Source organism: Sinocyclocheilus grahami, unplaced genomic scaffold (genome assembly GCF_001515645.1).
Source record: "Sinocyclocheilus grahami isolate Dianchi unplaced genomic scaffold, SAMN03320097.WGS_v1.1 scaffold297.1, whole genome shotgun sequence".
Taxonomy (NCBI): Eukaryota; Metazoa; Chordata; class Actinopteri; order Cypriniformes; family Cyprinidae; genus Sinocyclocheilus; species Sinocyclocheilus grahami.
In genome coordinates, this window is record NW_015505476.1 from 1,419,221 (window position 1) to 1,439,912 (window position 20,692).

A 20,692-nucleotide genomic window follows, 5' to 3' on the forward strand; every position below is an offset into this window, starting at 1 on the left:
TCTAATTCTTGCAATGTTTTTGAGATGATAGTATGCTGATTTAGTTACTGCTTTGACATGACTACTGAAACTAAGGTCTGTCTCCAGAATCACACCAAGATTCTTGACTTGATTTTTAGTTGTTTGACCCCTAGAGTCAAGGTATGCATTCACCTTGAGAACTTCATCTTTGTTTCCAAATGCAATGACTTCAGTTTTCTCCTTGTTTAACCGAAGGAAATTTTGGCACAAAACTGTTAATTTCATCAATGCATTGGCAGAGGGAGTCAATGGGGCTGTAGTCATTTGGTGATAAGGCTAGGTAAATCTGGGTATCATCAGCATAGCTGTGATCGGTAATTTGGTTCCTTCTCATTATTTGACTTAGTGGGAGCATATACAGGCTAAACAAGAGCGGTGCAAGAATTGAGCCTTGTGGGACGTCCACTTAAGATTTATGCTCTCCAATACTCGCATAATAACCTCTCCCTTCTAAGTATGACCTGAACCATTTGAGTACCATCCCAGAAAGCCCGACCCAGTTTTCCAGTCTCTCTAGAAGTTTGTTATGATCGACAGTGTCAAATGCAGCACTGAGATGTAGTAGTACCAGCACTGATATTTTGCCAGAATCAGAATGTAAGCGAATATCATTTATTATCTTAATGAGCGAAAATTGTCCAGGTATCCATTTGAGTTTAAGTATTTGTTCAGCTGATTAAAAACTACCTTTTCAATAAGCTTGCCTATAAAAGGAAGATTTGATATTGGTCTATAATTGCTCAAAATGGTGTTATCAATATTACTCTTTTTCAGAAGGGGCTTAACAACTGCAGTTTTCAGGGAGTTTGGAAACGTCCCAGAAAGAAGTGAGGCTTCTTTTTGAAAAAAGATGTGGGAAGTGTGTCAAGATAGCAGGTTGACGATTTTAGGTGCTGCACTATTTCTTCCAAAATTTTGCTATCAATTGCTTCAAAAATAGACATAGTATCTTCTTTTTGATATTGCGGTCAAATCTGTCAAACCTCTGCATAACTTGAGGATGTGCTAATCGCCTTCCTGATATTAATGATCTTCTCAGAAAAGGAGGAAGCAAAAAATTGCATTCGCTGTCGGAGAGCATTTCACTGGGAATCTGACTTGGGGGGGTTGTCAGTCTCTCAACAGTAGCAAAAAGAGTGCAAGTGTTGTTTAAGTTACTGTTTATAAGGTTTGAGAAGAAACTCTGTCTAGCTGTGGCTAGTTCCACATTGAAAGCATGAAGGCTGTCTTTATAGATGCTATAATGAATTTCAAGTTTTGTCTTCAGCCACATCCGCTCAGCTTTTCTGCATTGTCTTTTCATACTCTGTACTGCTGTTGATTTTCTCCAAGCTGATTTCTGTCTGCCAGACTTCTTACTGACTTTTACCAGAGCAATATCATCAATAACATTCTTAACTTTTGAGTTAAAAAAATCAAGGAGAAGATCCACAGAGTCTGCAAAAATGCTTGGTGTTAAAGATATAGCCTCCATAAATAGCACACTAGTGTTCTCGTTAATGCATCTCTTTCTGACAGAGACAGATCTAGATTCAGTGGTAACAGAGATCAATATAAGAGAGATCACGGCAGAGCTGCTAACCTACGGGTCAACCACGCTGACAAAGTACACAATAATTCTATCACACCAAAGTAGAGAGACTTTAATGTTCTCTCTATCTTGGTTAAATCATAAGACGTCAGCATGAAGGGTTTACAGAAACAGGAAGTTCATACCTCAAGTCCTGGTGCCCCTGTCAGTCCAGGCAATCCAGTATTGCCCTTTATAAGAGTTAAAAAAGGAAATAAGAAAAAATAATAATACATTGATAAAAAGAGAAGGGGAAAATGGTGCCATTTACTAGTACATTTCAGAATAAATTTGTATCATTTAATCAGAAAAGGTTAACACTAACTATACCATGTAACCCACTTCATGTCCAAAGTAACAAGGCCATAAAAATAAATACATTTTATAACTTTAATTATTCAATGTAATATTATATTATTATATTATATAGTTTAAATAAAAATAGAATATATATACACACAAACACAGACATTTTTTGCTTTTGCATTACACACTGTTATGATAAATACGGTTAAATCTATCAAATGATGTGACAATGTTCAGAAACCTGTACACTATTCTCTTGGAATGACCACAATAAAGATGGGTCACTTTTTTAAGCTCATAGATGTTCATCATTGAATGGCATGGATGCTGTTCCTCTGATGTGCATTATGCCAAAAACATTTACAACATCTTGTGCACTTTATTTACCTGTAAACCTTTCGAGCCTTCAGAACCTTTTTCACCCTGGTGAAAGAAGAGGAAATGCTGATTGCAATGCATTAAATCACATTTTCAAAAGGACCTACAGTAGAACAAGAGACCAAGGTCGAAAAAAATATCTTTTTATGTGTCCATGCTTTCAAAATGTTTCCCTCCTTTTAAAACCTTTATGTATCTACTAACACCTGACAGATTAAAGAGAGAGCCGGATTGAGCATTTGCATTGACTGTCCACTGTATTGATTCAGCACAGCTTTCATATTTTCCTTTTCATTTTAAGACAAGGCTGCCAAAACAGATTTTTAAAAACTGCTTGGCATAAGTTCAACATTTTAATGATCTTACAGTCTGATGCGGATGCATGACAAACAACACTAATGAGTGGCTACTAACCTGGTCTCCTTTCTCTCCTTTATGGCCTTTCTCACCTCCTTCCCCCTCATGGATTATTGGGAGTGAACAAACAAAACAATGGATAGAGATTATTCATGGAGGAAATGCATGGTTGCATGATAATAATAATTTTTAAAAAGCACACAGTGGCAGTCAGTTTACCATGCATATGATGCACATCTGACTGAAAATCATTCCAAATGCATTGCAAAAGCAAATCTAGGACTAATGTAATTAAACATGGAACGTTTTAGGATTTAATAATAATAATAATAATAATAATAAGGATGATGATGATAATAATGTAATGATGTAAAATGAATAAATATTTTCACTTTTTTATTTTTATATAATTTTCTGTCTGATCATTTTTAATCACAGATTTGCAAAAATAGTATAAAAACAAAATAAACGGTGTTAAACTAAAATCTAATTTAAATTTAAAATATCAGGGGAAAAAAATACAAAACAGAAGCATTTTCACTAGTGGTTTTAAACATACCAGTATTTCACAAAGTATTTTTAAACTGTATATAAACTTACAGGTCCAGAAAGTCTCAGTCCATGTGCTGTCATCACCTTAATAAATAAAAAAAGACTATATTTAATATTGATGTTAGCTTATGCTGTTATAGAAAACTACCATGAGACTGCAACTGCAGGTTACATGTGTTAAAATGAACCCAGGACCAGCAAAAAGAAGTTGGTGTTGAGTTTTTTAGTTTGTTAAAGGGAAGATCAGGTGAACATGCTCATAAGAAAGACCTTATCAGTTATGATTTAATCATTTCTCATGCTCCGCTCTTAGATCTCAGTTCAGTGATAACCTCAACATCTCCACACAAGCATAAAACAGAAGCTTCCTCTCTCGGTCTGGATGGCCTCTATGTGAGAGATTACCATTAATCCAGGGTTTATGGCATTTCAAATGGCAAGAGCCTTTTACTGCAACAAGAGGCCTGCAAATATAGACCAAAAAAGTGCCTCTTCAAGACGTCACGGTCTGCCACATAGAGGTGGATTCTGAATCTGCTTTACGGCTTTCCATTTTCCCATTAACTACCAGCTGGTTTAATAGCCTGTCAATCATTGTGACAGCTTTCAGTCAGCAGTGAAAGACAGATTGTTTTGTTAGATGTATCCGTGGATTCATCTACTGTGTTTCATGTGCTGTAAAACAGAAGTCTATGAATAAAGATGAAACAACAGGAGGCCTGATGTAACTTCAAGACAAAGTTGGTCTAGAGAATGAACAGTAGATTTTTTCCTGTTTTGTACATTTATTCATTGTGCTGAATAAATGCATGTAAATTATATGAGCTCTGCTCCAAAACCTAGTGAGCTGCCTATCTAATGGTGTGTTCACACCAGACGCGAAGCGAATATGCGCATCGCGTCACTCGCTCTAGATTACTCGCGGGATGTTTTTCGTGTCACTCGCGCGAACAAAAACAGCACTGTATTGTACCTGTTGTCAAAAAGTCCCAAATAAAATGGAAAGCCAAACGCTGATATGTCTGGGTTCACAGCACCGTCCAGAGAAGGATGAATAACGTTAGGATCCTGTATTAATGTGTATGTTACATTTACTACTGTATATATACACTGATATTACTATTATTTTTATTATTGATAGCAGCATCTCTGTAGCCATGCTAATAAAATACAACTGATTTGAATTGTTTTCTATGCTCCAGACCTATATAATAACAGATGGCTGCAATAATGCTCTCTTCTATTGTCTGATTCAACTGGACGAGTCAAGAAACTCTTCGCTGATTGGCGCGTCATGCGAATTTTCCGCTAGAGTTGAAATTTTTGAACTTGCGCCGAAGACGCGATTGAGGCGAATATCGTGCGTTCGTGGCAATCGCGAATTCGTCTCTATTAGCGTCTTTGTGTTGACTTTGTATGTAAGCTACTCGCGCGAATAATTACATTCGTGTCTGAACACACCATTAATCTCTTCATAGAGAATTGCCTACTAATACATCATGTTAGGTGAAACGGACCTCACAAGTGACTGATTTGAAATACTGGACATTTAGTTTAGTGTTAGAATGTTGCTAATGACAATACAATAAACTCAAAAATACATTGCACAAAAATATTGGTTCAATTCATATTAAAAGTTTTTTTTTAAAATGTTAAATATACTAAACATTTAAATTATGTTTTGTTAAATGCAGAAAAGTAATGTTTATAAGTGTGCACTATCATTCAAAAGTTTGGTTTTGGTAAGATTTTTATCGTTTTTGTAAAAAGAAAAAAAAAATGCATTTTGAAAATGCTTTTATTTGAATATACTTTAAAATGTAATTTATTCCTGTGATGGCAAAGCTGAATTTTCAGCATCATTACTCCAGTCTACAGTGTCACACAATCCTTCAGAAATCATTCTAATATGCTGATTTTGTGCTCATTAAACATTTATTCTTATTATAAATGTTGAAAACAGTTGTGCTTATTATGCTAATTATAAAATTAGGTGCTATAACATAATCATAAAAACAAAAATATAATTTTTTTAATAAATATCGTATTGAAGTCAGATGGGTCCAACCATATATTGACGTGCTCTGAGCTCAGAAAAACAGCTAATTACCATTTAACAATGAGCTAGAATTTAATTAAAATCTTGAAGTGGGATTTAGGTTACAGTTGTTCAAAGAATTTTTTTCGTCTTTGTACAGATACAAATCCTTAATTAAAACAGAAGTAGCTCTAAACAACATGCTCCATTCAGAGCTGGCTACAATCAAATTCCAAGCTAAAGAGGAAACCATGAGAGAATAATCAAACTCTTAAAAGCCAGTTTATATTCGAGTCACCCATCATCGTAATTAGCCATTTCAGAACAGGAGAAAAAAGAAGCCATCGGATTCTTTGGTGTTCCAGGCTTCATGAATCTTTGCAAATTGGTTTAAAAAGGCTACAGTCATTTTGTTTCTCCCATTTAGCTAGAGATTCACACAGCAGACAGCATCAATTGATTTTGTGCCCTGCTGTCAAATCGCACCTTTCGTCTCCCTTCTTTGATTTAATTGGCACGGGCAATGCAGTTCCAAACCTGCAAATTTCCTGCTAAGTGCGACCAAAAAGCTTTTGGCTTCTCAGCTCTCAAAGGTTGTCTTATTAGTGACCAGTCAGCAGAGATGAAGCCGATGAGCAGTGCTGCACTGGCGCAGTACACTCTACACTGTCAATACGGCAGAAGAAGTTTGTGGTGGTAGTTACTGTAACTTCAACTTTGACAAACATAAAATGCAGAACAAACAGGAAACATGTGGTCTTCCTGAATGTCTGAAAGGGAGTGAATTGTCCCCCTCAGTCATGTGTCTTTTGAAACCTACACTGAAGTTAAATTAAATTTAGAATTCATAAAAAAATAAATAGCTTGATTTTATTGGTATTAACATTTACCATTGATCGCAACAGGGTCCTTGTTAAAGAAAGTCATTCAGGTGATGTTGACCTTAAAATGAAATGTGGGTAAGTGCAATTTGTATTAACAAGCAGAATTATAATTAATAAGCATAATATACATTAACTCAATAATTAGCCTTTTTCCATATGCTACTGTAGCAAGCATTTATTAAATTGATCATAAATGACAGTAAAGTCATTTATAATGTTACACATTTAACATTTATAAATGTTGCTATTTTTATTTCAAACAAATGCTGTTATTTTGAACTTACTATTCATCAAAGAATCCTAAAAAATTTTTTTTTAAAAATCATAGTTTGTCAAAATCAAAATTATGAGCCAGCTCAATTGCTTTGACAATAATAAGAAATTATTCTTAAGCACCAAATCAGCACATTAGAATGATTTTAGCACATTTCTGTGACAGTGAAGACTGGAGAAATTCCTGAAAATTCAGATGAATCAAAATTCATGATTGTCATCATGAATAAATTACATTTTAGAATATGTTACAACATAAAAATGTTATTTTAAACTGCAATATTATTTCACAATATTACAGTTTTTACTGTTTTGAGCAAATAAATGCAGCCTTGGTGAGCATAAAATGCTTCTTTGAAAAAAAATTAGCTTACACAGACATTATTTTACACAGTAGCTCTGAATCATTTATTGGACTTGAATCCTCTCAGTGGAGACGTTCATGGCATGAAGATCAATGTGTTTATCAAAGACATGCAAGTTTCCCGTTTAAACGGATGTTCTGTAACATGTAGAGTCTCATGTGTGTTACTACTGTATGTGATATATCTGTATGCGTCAGAACCTCTGACTGAGAACCTCTAGTACTCACGGGGCCCGGTAGTCCTTCCTCACCCTAAAGGAATAATGATAAAGTAAAACAAACACAAGAAAAGTGAATCAAATGAACCACAGAATTGACTGAGTCTGAACCTCAGTTATAGTCAAAAGGTTTTCTACACAAGACTATGATTTATTAGACAGAACTGGTAAACAAGTGAACAGACTCACCTCCTCCCAGCACACAAACTAACAAATAAAACATGCATTACAAACCTTTTGCCCCTTCATTCCACTGGCTCCCTCCAGGCCAGGCAAACCCTGTGGAGTGAGATGTTAGAAGAGACGAATGTATCATGAGGTAAATAAGCACACACAAATGTGTGATGGGATTTTCAATTAGAGCTCTGAGATGTTACATACAGAATCCCCTTTGTCGCCCTTCTGTCCATCCATTCCTGCGACACCCGGGTCACCCTTCATACCCTGAAAAACAACAACAAATAATCACACATATACATACAACATATGAACACACAGATAATAACCAGCAAAGGGGCAACCACTGGCATACGAGATTCATTTTAAAATGTATTTATTTTACTGTTATTTTATGTTAGTTATTTTATTTTATTATTGTTTATAATTATTTTATCAGCCATTATATTTTTGAAAAAACTCTCTCTCTTTGATCACCAAGGTTGCATTTATGTGATTAAAAAAAACTGTAAAAATGTGAAAAATTATTACAATTCAATATAATTTTTCTATTTTAATATATGCATGATGGCAATGCTGAATTTTCAGCAGCCATTACTCCAGTCTATATATATATATATATATATATGTGTGTGTGTGTGTGTGTGTGTGTATATGGGGTGCTGTGTGTACATTAATGAGGAAAAAAATTAACTTAAATGATTTTAGCAAATGGCTGCAATATAACAAAGAGTGAAAAATTTAAGGGGGTCTGAATACTTTCCGTACCCACTGTATATATATATATATATATATATATATATATACACTGTATACAGCATACATATATACACACACACACACACACTCTTTACTTTTAATTTTTTGCATTTAATACAAGTTCTTGACCTTCTTGACTTGACCTTTCCAAGCATTTATGACTACTAGATAAAGATTAATTTTTTAATTTTTTTTATTTTACTATTCCTTAATTTTTTCCAACGCTTGTTCATTATCGCCAAAATATTAACATTCAACACAGACACTTCCTTGACCTTTCTCAGTCCAGCAAATCACAATTTACAGCAATGACTAAACTGCAATGATGGTGAAACTCAAAATCACATGTTATTACACAAGTCAATGGAAACAACACACTCAACAACACCGTTTCAAACACTGAAAAAACAATGAAGCTGTAATAAGCATGATTCATTCCTGCTGTGATGCATGCTGGGAGTCTAGCATCCAGCGGCGCACATATCACACTTATTTTCCTTTGGTGGTGTTGATGTGATGTGGCACAGCGGACTAGAATATTTAAATGTTAAATGTCAAACCAGTCTGTGAACCCTTATTTAATCCAACTTCCATTACACAAATGTGCCCATGTATACATCACACTTAATGCCACTTAATTACAGCCACTAAACATGAAATCAATGTTCTGTAAGTCGCTATAGTACATCATGTCACACAGATAGGACAGGAATTTATCGGCCAATAGATGGCACTTTCTCACTGAAGATAAATTCCTGTCTCACTCACCCTGCGTCCATTTTGAGACGCTGTCCTCTCTCAAAACAATGCAAACTGAGCATCTTTTATACTGGCAGGCGAGAGGCTGAGCATTTAGTGTCTATATATTGAGTCTGGAATCCATTTGTGCTTTCAGATACTCCAATACACATGGATTCATAGCTAAATGGTGTAAAGATATGAAGGATTTAGAATTGAATGTTGTGTTTTCTTTCAAAACAAACACCATTGAGAGGAAGTGTTGAGGAGAGAAGGGACCGTCACAAAACATCCCTGTGGTGATTTTAGCGGTGTCAGACTTGACTGAACGCTGTATGTACATTAAAATTCCTGAGGGGAACTCTGTGGAGAGGTAATACAATTTGTCTACTCAACCTGGAAAAGGCAATTCCCCCAAGTTGTACAGTTTTTTTTTTCTTTTTCATAATATTGCTTACAAGCACAACAGAGTGCACACAAAAGATAGCAGTGTGATTGGTGTAATGCCAAAGCTCACAGTCTCTGTTCCTCTGTAATTGCCACCTCCTGAGTGATCAGATTGCTATCTGTTTTGATTGCATCTTGGAGACTCTGCACTATAGCAATCCAATCAGTCCAAAAAAAAAAATATAATAAAAAGCTTCAAGTTACATTTCAGAAGTTGACATGTTTTCACAGTGCTTCATGAAAAAGACAAAAATATTTAGGTATTTCATAAACAATGAGTTTTTTTTAAATCTTTCTGAATATTTTTGAATTTCATGATGCAATTTTGAGAGAAATATTGAAATAACAGTGTTGAATAACACATAAGAACTTCATTTAAATAATAATTTTGTTGTTAAATTCAAATAAATAATAAAAAAAGTGTTATATCTTTGGAATTTATTGTCTTAAATATGATTCACAGAATTTTTTTTTATTCTTTTTATTTGTTTATTTTTATATTATATTGGGAAAAAAGCATTTCAAATGCATTTAAATAAAATTCAAAATAAATAAATAAATGAATAAATGTGAAGGAAACAATGTTAATTGTTAGCTACAAAGGCTAATTTAAATGGTCCTGTGGTGTGGCATGATTTCAAAACAGCACTTTTCAAATGTTATTATAATTATTGCACATGCAATTTTCATAACCTAATATTAATACTTTATTAAACATTTGTACTTTAAAAAATGTATTAATTTGCCCCTCCACAGGACCATTTGCTCTGTACTTCCCAGGCTTCTTTCTTTGTTATCATCTTATTATCTCTGTTTATTTCTTGTTATATACTTTAGAAATAATTGCAGTCTTATTTTTTATGAAAAATTTGTTTTTTAATGTCATTTGGGGCAACACACTTAAATACGTGTCCTCAGCCAAACAAGTGACCTATTATACAAGTAAGTGGTTATGATGTTGTAGGAAACTTTTTCCTCGTCGAAGCAGAAAACCAAGAGACATTGGGATATCTTTCATACAGAAGTCACTCTTTATTGAGGACTCGCTGTGCGTCGCTGCAGTCATCCAAGTCTGACTATAGCTCAGCACAGTAGAGTTTATATACATTTTAAGGGGGCGGGATTCATTCAGTAGAAGTGGCGACAATCTAAACAAAGCATGCAAATGCAATACAGGAATCAGCCCGTTACCAGAATTTCTCCAGCCCTGATCTCATCAGCATAACAGTGTCATTTAAATGCATAGATGCTAATCCAATCAGCATAACTACTCAAAGACTGGGGCAGAGGCACCAAGAGCCATTACAAACAAAAGGTGACTTTCTCAGTAATTTGGTTAATTTGACTAACAATAAGAGAAACCGGAACCGACAGGCACCTCTTGCTACACTTAAAGATAATCATTTGTCAGATGTAATTTACCTTAAATGCTAAATACAATGTACTTCACCTTAGTTTTTCATGTGATGCTATGTCAGAACATAGGATCAGCATATTTTAAACAGATTCTTAAATTTGTAATCCCACAATGTAGATAATCCTGCTTTCTGACTTGTTACCCGCAGTAGGACGCTAAGGTCAAAAGTATGTTAACCACACCATGTGTATTGACCATGAACAATTCTATAACAAAGAGCAGCAATTTACTCCGCTCTGAACTTGTAGCGTGAGTCTGTCAAAGTGCTCTCTTTGCACTGTCAGGACAAACGTATGCAGATGCTACACAGTCCTCTCACTGTTCTCAGAGTCCAGTCACAGTCCAATGCCTGTGTGAACTGGTGGAGATGACACACACACACACACACACACACACACACACAGAGAGAGCTCTCACAAGAGCAAATTGGAGCACTGCATACACACTCTCCTTCTGTCTGAGCTCAAAGGTGCAGTAAAGCAAAAAGCCTCTCCCCTCTGGTCCTCTTTGTCAAGCATCAGCTCCCTCGCCAAACCCCTGTGTAATCCTGAATCCCTGCGTGAAGATTTATAGGAAATGTTCTCGCTGAGGGAAGAGAGTGTCTTTTACGGCCTGCTGATGATAGGTGGTCACTCGTGATCAGTAATAAAAGCCACACAGAATGGTCGGAGTCTGAATAGCTCTACTAAGAGCTCGACTGCACAATTGCTCTTCTTACTTTGGCCTCTCCTGCTGAGAAAAGCAACTTGAACCAGCTTAAGGAGGTTTGTTGGACTTGCAGTCTGTCAAAACAGCTATTTTAGATGGTTTAGTGGTCTTGAAGCCTGACCACTCTAAAACCAGCCGATGAGTGCCCAAAACCCCTTGTTTGGGCAGTTTTTTTTCCCCAGCAGGGCCATTAATATTTCCATTCATGCTCACATAAACACATGCACTTTTCAACTGTGGGAACCTTTGGCACTGTTGACTTCTAAACTTCTCTAAAACAAAACTAAACAAGAACACAAAGATAAATTATCTTAAAACACACTTTTAAACCAACAGTCTACATGTGTGACAGAAGAATTATGGTGTTTTTTTGTAATTTTTTTCATAACTATTTTCTTTAATCCAACAAATATTATTTCTATCACAACTTTTGTTTGACAAACATGACATGGTGGAAATCTATTTTTAAGCTCGTCTGTAAACACTTAACCATTTTTCCATGGTGGAAATGATGCCACAACTGACAGTTACAATTTATAAATTTTTTTGTTTAATTTATACATTTTCTAAAATGTATTTGCGTTTTCAGTGAATTATTCATTCCAGTGTGTTTGGCTTTAAAACACGAGCTCTGTCATATTCTGTGATCGTCTCTGAAGAGCGCGAGCCCTCACACGTTGCGCTGTGTGAAGTATAGTCTAAACAGATTGTCAACACATCCCACCGCTGTATGGCCAGATGAGACGCAAACTGCGCTTTCTCAACTGGATAACCAGTCTCGCTAGTAAAGTTTTGATGGATGAAGACTGCAATCAAGGTAAAGACGATTGCGGTGGTGTACAGGAGTCGTACAGTACAGTAAGCACGTGTGAGTCCGTTATAATAACGCGTGTATGAGTGCTCTTGACGCACTGATAGCACATTGTATTTATGCACAGGCACAGACATTTCCACACACATTCATTAATGTTTTGATTTGTCATGTTTATGTTGCTGTGTTTAGTTATATGGAATTGATCCGTGTACTGTAGTAGATATATGCAGTCAGCAGGCGGTTGGTTTAGGTCTTTTTTGGCATCTCCATGTGGTCCTCTTCGGTATCGCAACTTGACTTCTCTAAAATGTAAAAAAGCTCTTTGGTGTTGCACAGTACACATACTATAAAATTCTGATTTTTTTTCTTTCATATGTGATTATATGGGCTCCTTATATCAGTTGGTTCTTTGGTGTCCTTTTGGAGTTTCTAAGTGTCCTTTTTTGGAAAGTCATCTAAATTTATCTTGAAAAAAAGCTTGCAAGAAATATAGATTTTTGAGAATCACCCTTCAATCTTTTGGTTTACTTTGCTGGATATAGCAAATGATGACAAAAACATTTGAAACAAGATAAATGGTCTATGCTTAATTTCATGAAGTGTGAAACTCAGATGACGAGGAAACTTTCATCTCTGAATTCAGCTCATGGTTAAAATAAACTTTTCTCCACATAATGGTTTGGTGTGTGTGCATCTTCCCTACAGCAAACTCAATTTAATTGAGCGTCTCAGAATCACAGCATGCCTTACTGCATAGAAACATTACTGTATTGACTACGCACCTCTACAAAACCCCGCCCACCCAACTATCCAAAATGATTGACAGCTAAAGACACACGTCATAGTTTTCTAATTGGCTAATGCATGCAGGCATTCTGACTGTCATTTGTTGCTAAGACACTACTCTTCAACTGAACAATGTACAAAAATAGTTAATACAACAGTGACTCAATTTGACGTCATAAACAGAAAAATTCTCAAAATTCTATATTTATCAACAATAAATCAGCCTATATTGTTTGTCCTTGTCCTTTTATCCCTCCGGGCCTTAGCGCGGTTGAATCATGGCATGTCCGGTGCTTGAACACATACATAGCTTCAAGGCCTTCTAAAATTAAAGCACACATTTCTTGATAAACTATTATGGTCTTCCATTTTTAATGCTCCAGGTTTAACACAAGAAAATAGATCTGACTTCAGTCAGTTTCCAGTTACCTTGGATTAAAAGCAGAAATTGGCTGCTTATATTTTAGTGAATGCACTTATATTATTATTTTTTACCCATTTTAATTTTTTTAAATAGAGGAATAAACTTCCTTTTTTATTTCTGCTTTTAAACTCTCCGAAATGACTCACCCCATAGACTACCATTGTAACTGTATGGCTGTAAAAATTATGTTTTTACAAAACTAGGGGACGAGATGAAATTAGTTTTTGTGGAAATCAACAGTATGTCACAAATGCTGTTGATAGTCCTTAACCTGCTTTTAACCCAGAATGTTCATTTAATTACACCCAAGCCTGAATCATTTGCCCTGAGTTAGATGTCAGGTGGGTTTGTCTGGGATCAGGTAAACAATGCTCCTGGTTACACTGTCCATTTGACTACACTGAAACAGTAATTACTGTCATTTAGAGGAAATTAAGAAAGATTATTTTGATTTAAAATGTCGGCTAACAGCAGAACAACTCAAAAATAATCTAGTGTTTAGACATCCCACCATGTGAAAGATAAAATTAACTCCCTTTAATTACTGTACTTGTCAAACTGAGGGACTTGAAACAGGTTGTATCAAATTGACTGGAAAAGAAAAATGTAGGTTATAAAACATCTTTTAATTAATTAAGGCATCCAGGCACAATTCGGGTGTGATATAAACTCATGAGCATGAGAAAAAAGAGATCCATAACACTGGGTAGGAACAGCATAGCAAAAGATAATTAGCTAAATCAGTAGTTGCATAGTAAAAAATAAAACTAAATAATTCATTAAACTAAATATCTACAAAACAAGATCAATTTACTTTAAAAGACTTTAACCATTTTTTCTTACCCCACTACCAAATAAATGTATTTTATTCATGCATAAATCAAAAAATAAATGTAAGGTTTATTATTTAAAAAAATATATAATAATAATGATAAAGAAAGAAATTGACAAAGGGTTAAAAAATAAACTTAATTAAATATTTTTTTTTGCAGCATGTCAGTGCTTTGGCATTAACTGACCAAAAAAGATTGGTGAACAGAAATCAAATTGCAAGCAAACAGTGTAACTTATATGGTTACTTTATGAGAAGAAGGTTAAAGGTCATACAGACACACTTTCTGCCCTGAGACCTGACTGTGCGTGTCAGCTGTGAGTGTGAACTGACAAGTTAAGGAGCTGCATGTAAACACTCACTCTTGCTCGGTTTAATATATATATATATATATATATATTGTATTTTTATATTCATACACTGCCATTGCCCCTGGTGAGATATGACACCCCTGGGCTTCATGAAAATTATTGCAGACCTTTTGCAAAAGCACTGTTCATAATTACCATCTGTCAGGCTTGAGACTGAGGAGTGATGCAGGATGTGTGTGTGTGTGTGTGTGTGTGTCTGTGTGGCTGTTTAACATGCTGAGCAGATAGCCAGCGTTTGACTGAGGGAAGCCAATCATAAGGATGCGAGCGTGTCCTTCCCTCTCTGTTCTCAGGAGGACAGCACTGAATAAATGCTTCATCTCACCTTACCGACACACAGACAGCACAATGTGTCTAAACAGTCTTCTAGGTCATTGACAGTGGCGCATGTGTTTGCACTGCCCTCACAACAACTCAGATATCTATTGAAGTCTATGTTCAGAATGGGATACTAGCTTACTACTCACTAAATACTGTGCAGTATACACTGTTTCCTATGTACTATTCTTTAAAAATAGTAAATGAAGCAATTACATTATTCCATTATTAAAATAGAATGCTACATTGTTGCCATATGACCTAAACAATTTTCAATCATTTTGAAAATACTTATATTTTAAATTTTTTTACACTAAATTAATTAAATTAATTAAAATTCTAGACTAGATTTTGGAATGTTCCAATTTGTTTACCAACATGCTACTTTTACTTGTGCATCAATCAGTATGTAGTATGCATACAGAGTGCACTGATCCTAATGCACTTAATATGTCACAATGTAATGTGTTAAACTTACGTTTACAAAGGTAGACAAAGCTGTCTGTCACTATGGCAATACACTAAAGTACAAAATGCTAAATTGCATTTCCTTGTATCTTATTTACTGATAAATGGTACAATAGTACCTTAAATGTACATACTGTATTAGTACTCAAAAAATGCAAATTAGGCTCTTTTGGTACCGCCTCAGTGACTAGAAAAAAAGAAAAGAAAAAAAAGTCTAGAAAATCTAAAAAAGTACTCTCCAAAATGGTGCTAGGGTGACGTGGAGACGACGAACTGATGAATAAAGTCGGGGTTTTTTTGTACACAAAAAGTATTCTCGTAGCTTCGTAAAATTATGGTTGAACCCCTGATGTCACATGGATTATTTTACCAATGTCCTTGCTACGTTTCTGGACCTTGATAGTATAAGGACACTTGCTGTCTATGGGAGGGTCAGAGAGCTCACGGGATGCATCAAAAATATCGTAATTTGTCTAAATTTCGCCTAAAAAATGTTCACGCAAAGAAAGAAGGCGTAACTTTTATTCTCGCTGTAGTATTGTTGTTTCCGCCGCCATGTCGTGAAGGCGCTGTGTGTTTCGTTGTGAAAGCGAAACTACTTTGTTTGGCCTTCCAAAAGAGAACGATATCTGCTTCGTCATGCCGGGAGCTGATCCGTGCTGGCTGCTGAGGAAATACAACAACTTTGCACTGTGGATCACCGGATCGGCTTTCACCGTGGACGAAGCGGAGTCCAGCCCGGGGTCGTCACATGTGGTTGCCGCAAGCCCTCCGGACACTCCTTCGTCGAATCCGCCAGCCGCACCGTTCTCAAGCCCGCCCGCCTCTGCTCACTCTAGCCCTCCGGCCGTTCCTCACTCTAGCCCCTGGCCTCTGCTCATTCTAGGCCACCGCCGCTCACTCTAGGCCACCGTGTGTGACACTGTGTTTCGTTGTGAAAGCGAAACTACTTAGTTTGGCCTTCCAAAAATTGTAAAAATCGATGCGTTTCAGAAAGGCAGAGCATAGAGGAGAAACAATAATGTACAGTATGTGGAAAATAATGTGTTTTTTGAACCTTAAACCGCGTAAACATTTCAATACACCAAATACACAAAATAATGTTCTTTTTAGCAACATCATATGACCCCTTTAAAAGTAAAAGCGTGGAACTAAATGTTTTCTGTACATCTAGTTGTCTTAAAACCATTGGAGTCACCAAACAGAACCACAAAAACATTGACAATTTTTCAGTCAGTCCTGAACACTTTCCTGTCTACTATTGATATAAAAAAAAGGGTCGCCCCCAATGCCATTGGTTGAGCCAATGTTGCTATGCCAGGCTGGTCGGGCTGCTTAAACATTGCTATGCACAGGATGTTTTGAAAGTGCCAGAGTGTTTAAACTTTCCAACCTACGAATGGCTTACTTAGTGTTTTTGCTTTTAAAAAATGCTTTTATTTCTTACCTTAACAGCTTCAGCATCGCATGTTCCAGGTGGGCCCTGTGTTGAAGAAATAAATCTCAGTATGAGTAAATCAAATCACTTGCACTTACATTTGGAAGCTCATTTCAAAATGTCTTGAGCAAGGAAGCTTTTTTGCTCAAAACCCAATATTGTAAAATGCAAAACAAAATGTAAATTCAGCTTTAACTGCTTGACCCTGCAACCAGGACAGCATTCACTGCGTATTAGCCTCTGTCGCCCACGACTGGAGCAACAACACCTGTGAATGTCCTTGACAAAGGTCACTAGACACATCAGCTCAACTAAACATCCAGCTAGATAAGGGCTTCCTGGACCGCACATGGCATTCCTCGACACCTCGAGGCTGGGGGAGGATGTCTGTGCCGCCCGAGGCCCTCCTCCTCCCTACCATCACCACTGACGACAGGCCACTCATAACTGCCAGCTCCCGAGGACAGAAGCAAGGTTGGCACATGCCATGGAAATTATCGAGAAACTGCCATTTAAAAATGTCACAACCACTTCCCTCCTGACTTATGACTTTGTGTCCACCACTTTATAACTTTCCTGTAATGGAAAGTGCTAGGGATTTACAGTAGCATGTGTGAAACTAAACGGTCAGTCACTATTAGTATGCAGAGCAGATCAGGCAGCATTTGCGATTCGTTTTGTAGCTTAGTAAATCTTTAAAGAAACAGCTGAACCAAAAATGAAAACTCAGCCATATTTACTTTCTAGAAAATGCAATTACAGTGAATAGGGTGTTGAAAAGGTCCCATAAATATCATATAAATGATATATAAATGTGTTCCATATGATCCATACACTTCAAGTCTTCTGAAGCAATATGATAGCTTTGTGTGAAAAACAGACCCTTATTTACCAAAAGTCTCAACATCTGTCACTGAATGATGACAGTATTGTCATCTGTAGATATGTTTTAAAGTTTTCATAATTGATGAGCGTTACAAAGTTATTGAACTGAATCTGAACAAACACTGAACTGGCTTGAGATGAATAATGACACTATTGTCTTTTTTGAGCTGCTTTAGAGCAGAATTTTAATTCATTTCATATTTGAAGTTGATTTTGTTACTTTACTGTTTATTACTGTAAAACGTCTTTGAAACAATTTGTATTGTATAAAGCATTTCATAAATAAAAGTGACTTTACTTGAATCTTTTCAGTGAACCCGTTGATTTGATTCATAAAACCAGTCTAAATGATTCGTTCACAAGTCAGACTCATTACAGTAGTGAAAAATCACTCGTGAAATTTATCGGCGAATAACTACTTCAAAGTCAGTCTGTTCCTTACACAAAGCTATCACATGACTTCAGAAGACTTACTGTAGTTCACACATCAAATGAACCACTTTTTGTTGCTTTTGCTTAAATAGTTCCTATTTATAGTACCTGCATGGAAAAGAGCAACCAGCACAGTCTGAACAAAAAATGTCAAATGGTTTTAGTACACAAGAGAGAGCAAATAATGACAGAATTTCCATTTTCGGGTGAAGTATTCCTTTACGTTTTCATTCAATATAGCAATGTATTAATCACTAATTTCCCACTTAAAATAGAATCAGTAAAGCTGGCAATGTTTATCCAGTTCTACATATGTGGGTACAACCACAAAGCCCAAGGCAATGTAAAAATGCCAGAAATGTATGATGCAACATACGTTTCAAAGCCTGAAGTGTGTGCGTGTGTGTGATTTTTATGTCACACACATTTCCATACTGATGCCACAGCTATGATGAGATGACTATTTATCAAGCAGTAAACTAGGGCCCCTTTGAGAGTCTCATCAGGATCTTCAATAACACTTACGCATGGGACTGCTCTTAATATGGCCCTCTGGGTTGCTTGAAATCCTAATTTGAAACGTTGAGCCAAACAGCGCATGTGATGGAGATTTCACTTGAACCAATGCATAAACCAAGAAAACTCATCTGGAGAGGGATGAATATAGCAGCAGGTATCTGTCCATTATGCACAATGACAAATTTTGTTTGCTTTTGAAGCAGATTTATGACAACAATTACGCTTTCTGAATCTCAAACGAATAGCAGGGGAAGGAAATAAGGCAGAGAAGTGATATAAATGAAATGGTACAAATGAGCTGCATTTCAAAACCTATATTAAATTGTATACATGTATTTTATATCAAATTAATATTTATTTATTTTCTAATTCCATTGAATTAAAATGAACTGTTTTAAACGGTATTTGGGAACAAAAACTTTTCTAAACTTAAAATACTTTTGGCCATCTAGACTTTACATTTCAAGTTCTAGGAGAAATTTTGCAGAACGCTGGAGCATGGATTTAAATATGGTAAAATGGAGCTAGTACACGTGTTAGTAGCTGAAATATCTCACTAAAATAAACATATAAGAGAAAACACTCAGGGTTTAAAACTTTTTGAATGACAGGCATATAAATATGTGGAGATTTCTGCAGAGCTTTGTGGGCACAGATTCTGTGTGGGCTTGGTATTAATGCTCATATATATATATAAACTAGCAGGTATCGAACACAATTTATTTGTTTATTTATTTATTAATGGTGATTTTCTGCACTAATTTAATACAACTAAATCCTCTGAACCAATCCACTCTGTTTATTATTTGCTTCTACAGATCAAATCAATTCCTGAACTGTAAAAATATCTAAATATGTCCAAAACAAGATGCAGAGCCTCTAAAGATTAATTGGACACTTGACACAATTTATGAATTTCATTGTATTATATAATACAATATCAAATCAGGCAGGCAGGAATAAAGCAAATGCACACTTTTAGAACAGAAATAGAATTATATAGAAATACTTTGAGGGGTCTTTGCAAATTCACTTAAGAAAAACTGTTAGAAAATAATAATAATGTTGGACTAAAGAAAATATATTTTGAATTAAGTTTAATTTTCTTCTCCTGTTGCACTGCCAAGCTCCTGATTGGTTGGGAAAAGCCATTCAGCTTTTCAAAACTTTCATTTTTGGCCTCCCTCAATGCTGAATATTTGGTCATTTTCTTGTCAATGTTACACATACTATAAACTGTCATTCTTACCGGTGGTCCTGCAGTCCCTGGTTCTCCTGTTTTCCCCCGTCGACCCTGCAAGACAGAAAATGAAAGTGTAAGAAAAGACAGAACATTTCAACAACAGGTTCATGTTTGGCAATGCTGGGTGGCAATTAGGAGAAGACAGCTCCTCTTGTTGCAGTGACTAATTTGCTTTTAATTAACAGAAAGAAAACAGCTTAATTGCAGAGCTCTGTGTGGTGCATCGCTTTCTCTATACAACCCAAGTCTACCACCTCCCTTCCAGCTGTGACAAACCATGGCCACATCGATCAAAACAGGCCCTGTGTGACAAACAGAACGGGCCCCTGAGCACGGCCCCGAATGCTCGCCTGGACATAATGGACTATTCACAAATATAATAAGCGCCTTCAATTCATATGCTCGAAACACACGAAAAGGCAAAGTGCATGAGGTGGGCTCAATGAAAGCCGTCAAAACTGCCAGTCACCGGTTTAATTTTCGCCGCGGCGTGATGACAAGAGCATATCGGAAAAACTGACATAAAGACAGCCGGTGTGGCAACCTCGGGGAAATTAGTTTCCACATTGTCCCTCGATGAATAAGCCGGACGTTTCTTTGATGGCTGCGTCATCTTTGCTAAATTAATTTTATGGAGACGTTTTATATACAAGCGCACGGTGCAATTTCAGCAATATGTACACCATTATTAAGAATTCAGCAGGGGGAGGCGGAGGACCAGACTTTTTTTTGTCTTTTTTTTGTCTGTGTGGGCAGTGTTTGTGAGATCGCTGTTCATGGTTGGATGAAAGAGGAAGTGGAACGTGCAACACAAAAGCCAGTGGCTCGTCTGTATCCTCAGAACTGTTCATTTACATACTCTTTGATTCAATGATGTCGAGTTTGCCAGTGTTTGTCATTTTCATTACCTGCAACATAAAGAACTCCCGATGAATGAACCACTGTTATCATCAGG

General features: G+C 36.2%; 1 protein-coding gene across 1 annotated transcript in view; it reads right to left on the bottom strand.

Annotated features, from left to right (window-relative positions):
- Positions 1-20,350, bottom strand: part of LOC107601030 (collagen alpha-1(XIX) chain-like) — a 99,076-nt gene extending 78,726 nt beyond the window's left edge. Inside the window, exons 1-11 of the mRNA XM_016293045.1 lie at positions 20,259-20,350; positions 20,014-20,101; positions 19,744-19,788; positions 16,668-16,703; positions 7,343-7,405; positions 7,196-7,240; positions 6,972-6,995; positions 3,233-3,268; positions 2,690-2,734; positions 2,285-2,320; positions 1,738-1,782 (exon numbers count right to left, since the gene is read on the bottom strand). Coding sequence (XP_016148531.1) covers positions 1,738-1,782; positions 2,285-2,320; positions 2,690-2,734; positions 3,233-3,268; positions 6,972-6,995; positions 7,196-7,240; positions 7,343-7,405; positions 16,668-16,703; positions 19,744-19,788; positions 20,014-20,101; positions 20,259-20,350 — 555 coding nt within the window. The remainder of the gene's footprint in view (positions 1-1,737; positions 1,783-2,284; positions 2,321-2,689; positions 2,735-3,232; positions 3,269-6,971; positions 6,996-7,195; positions 7,241-7,342; positions 7,406-16,667; positions 16,704-19,743; positions 19,789-20,013; positions 20,102-20,258) is intronic.
- Between the last annotated feature and the right edge of the window lie 342 nt (positions 20,351-20,692).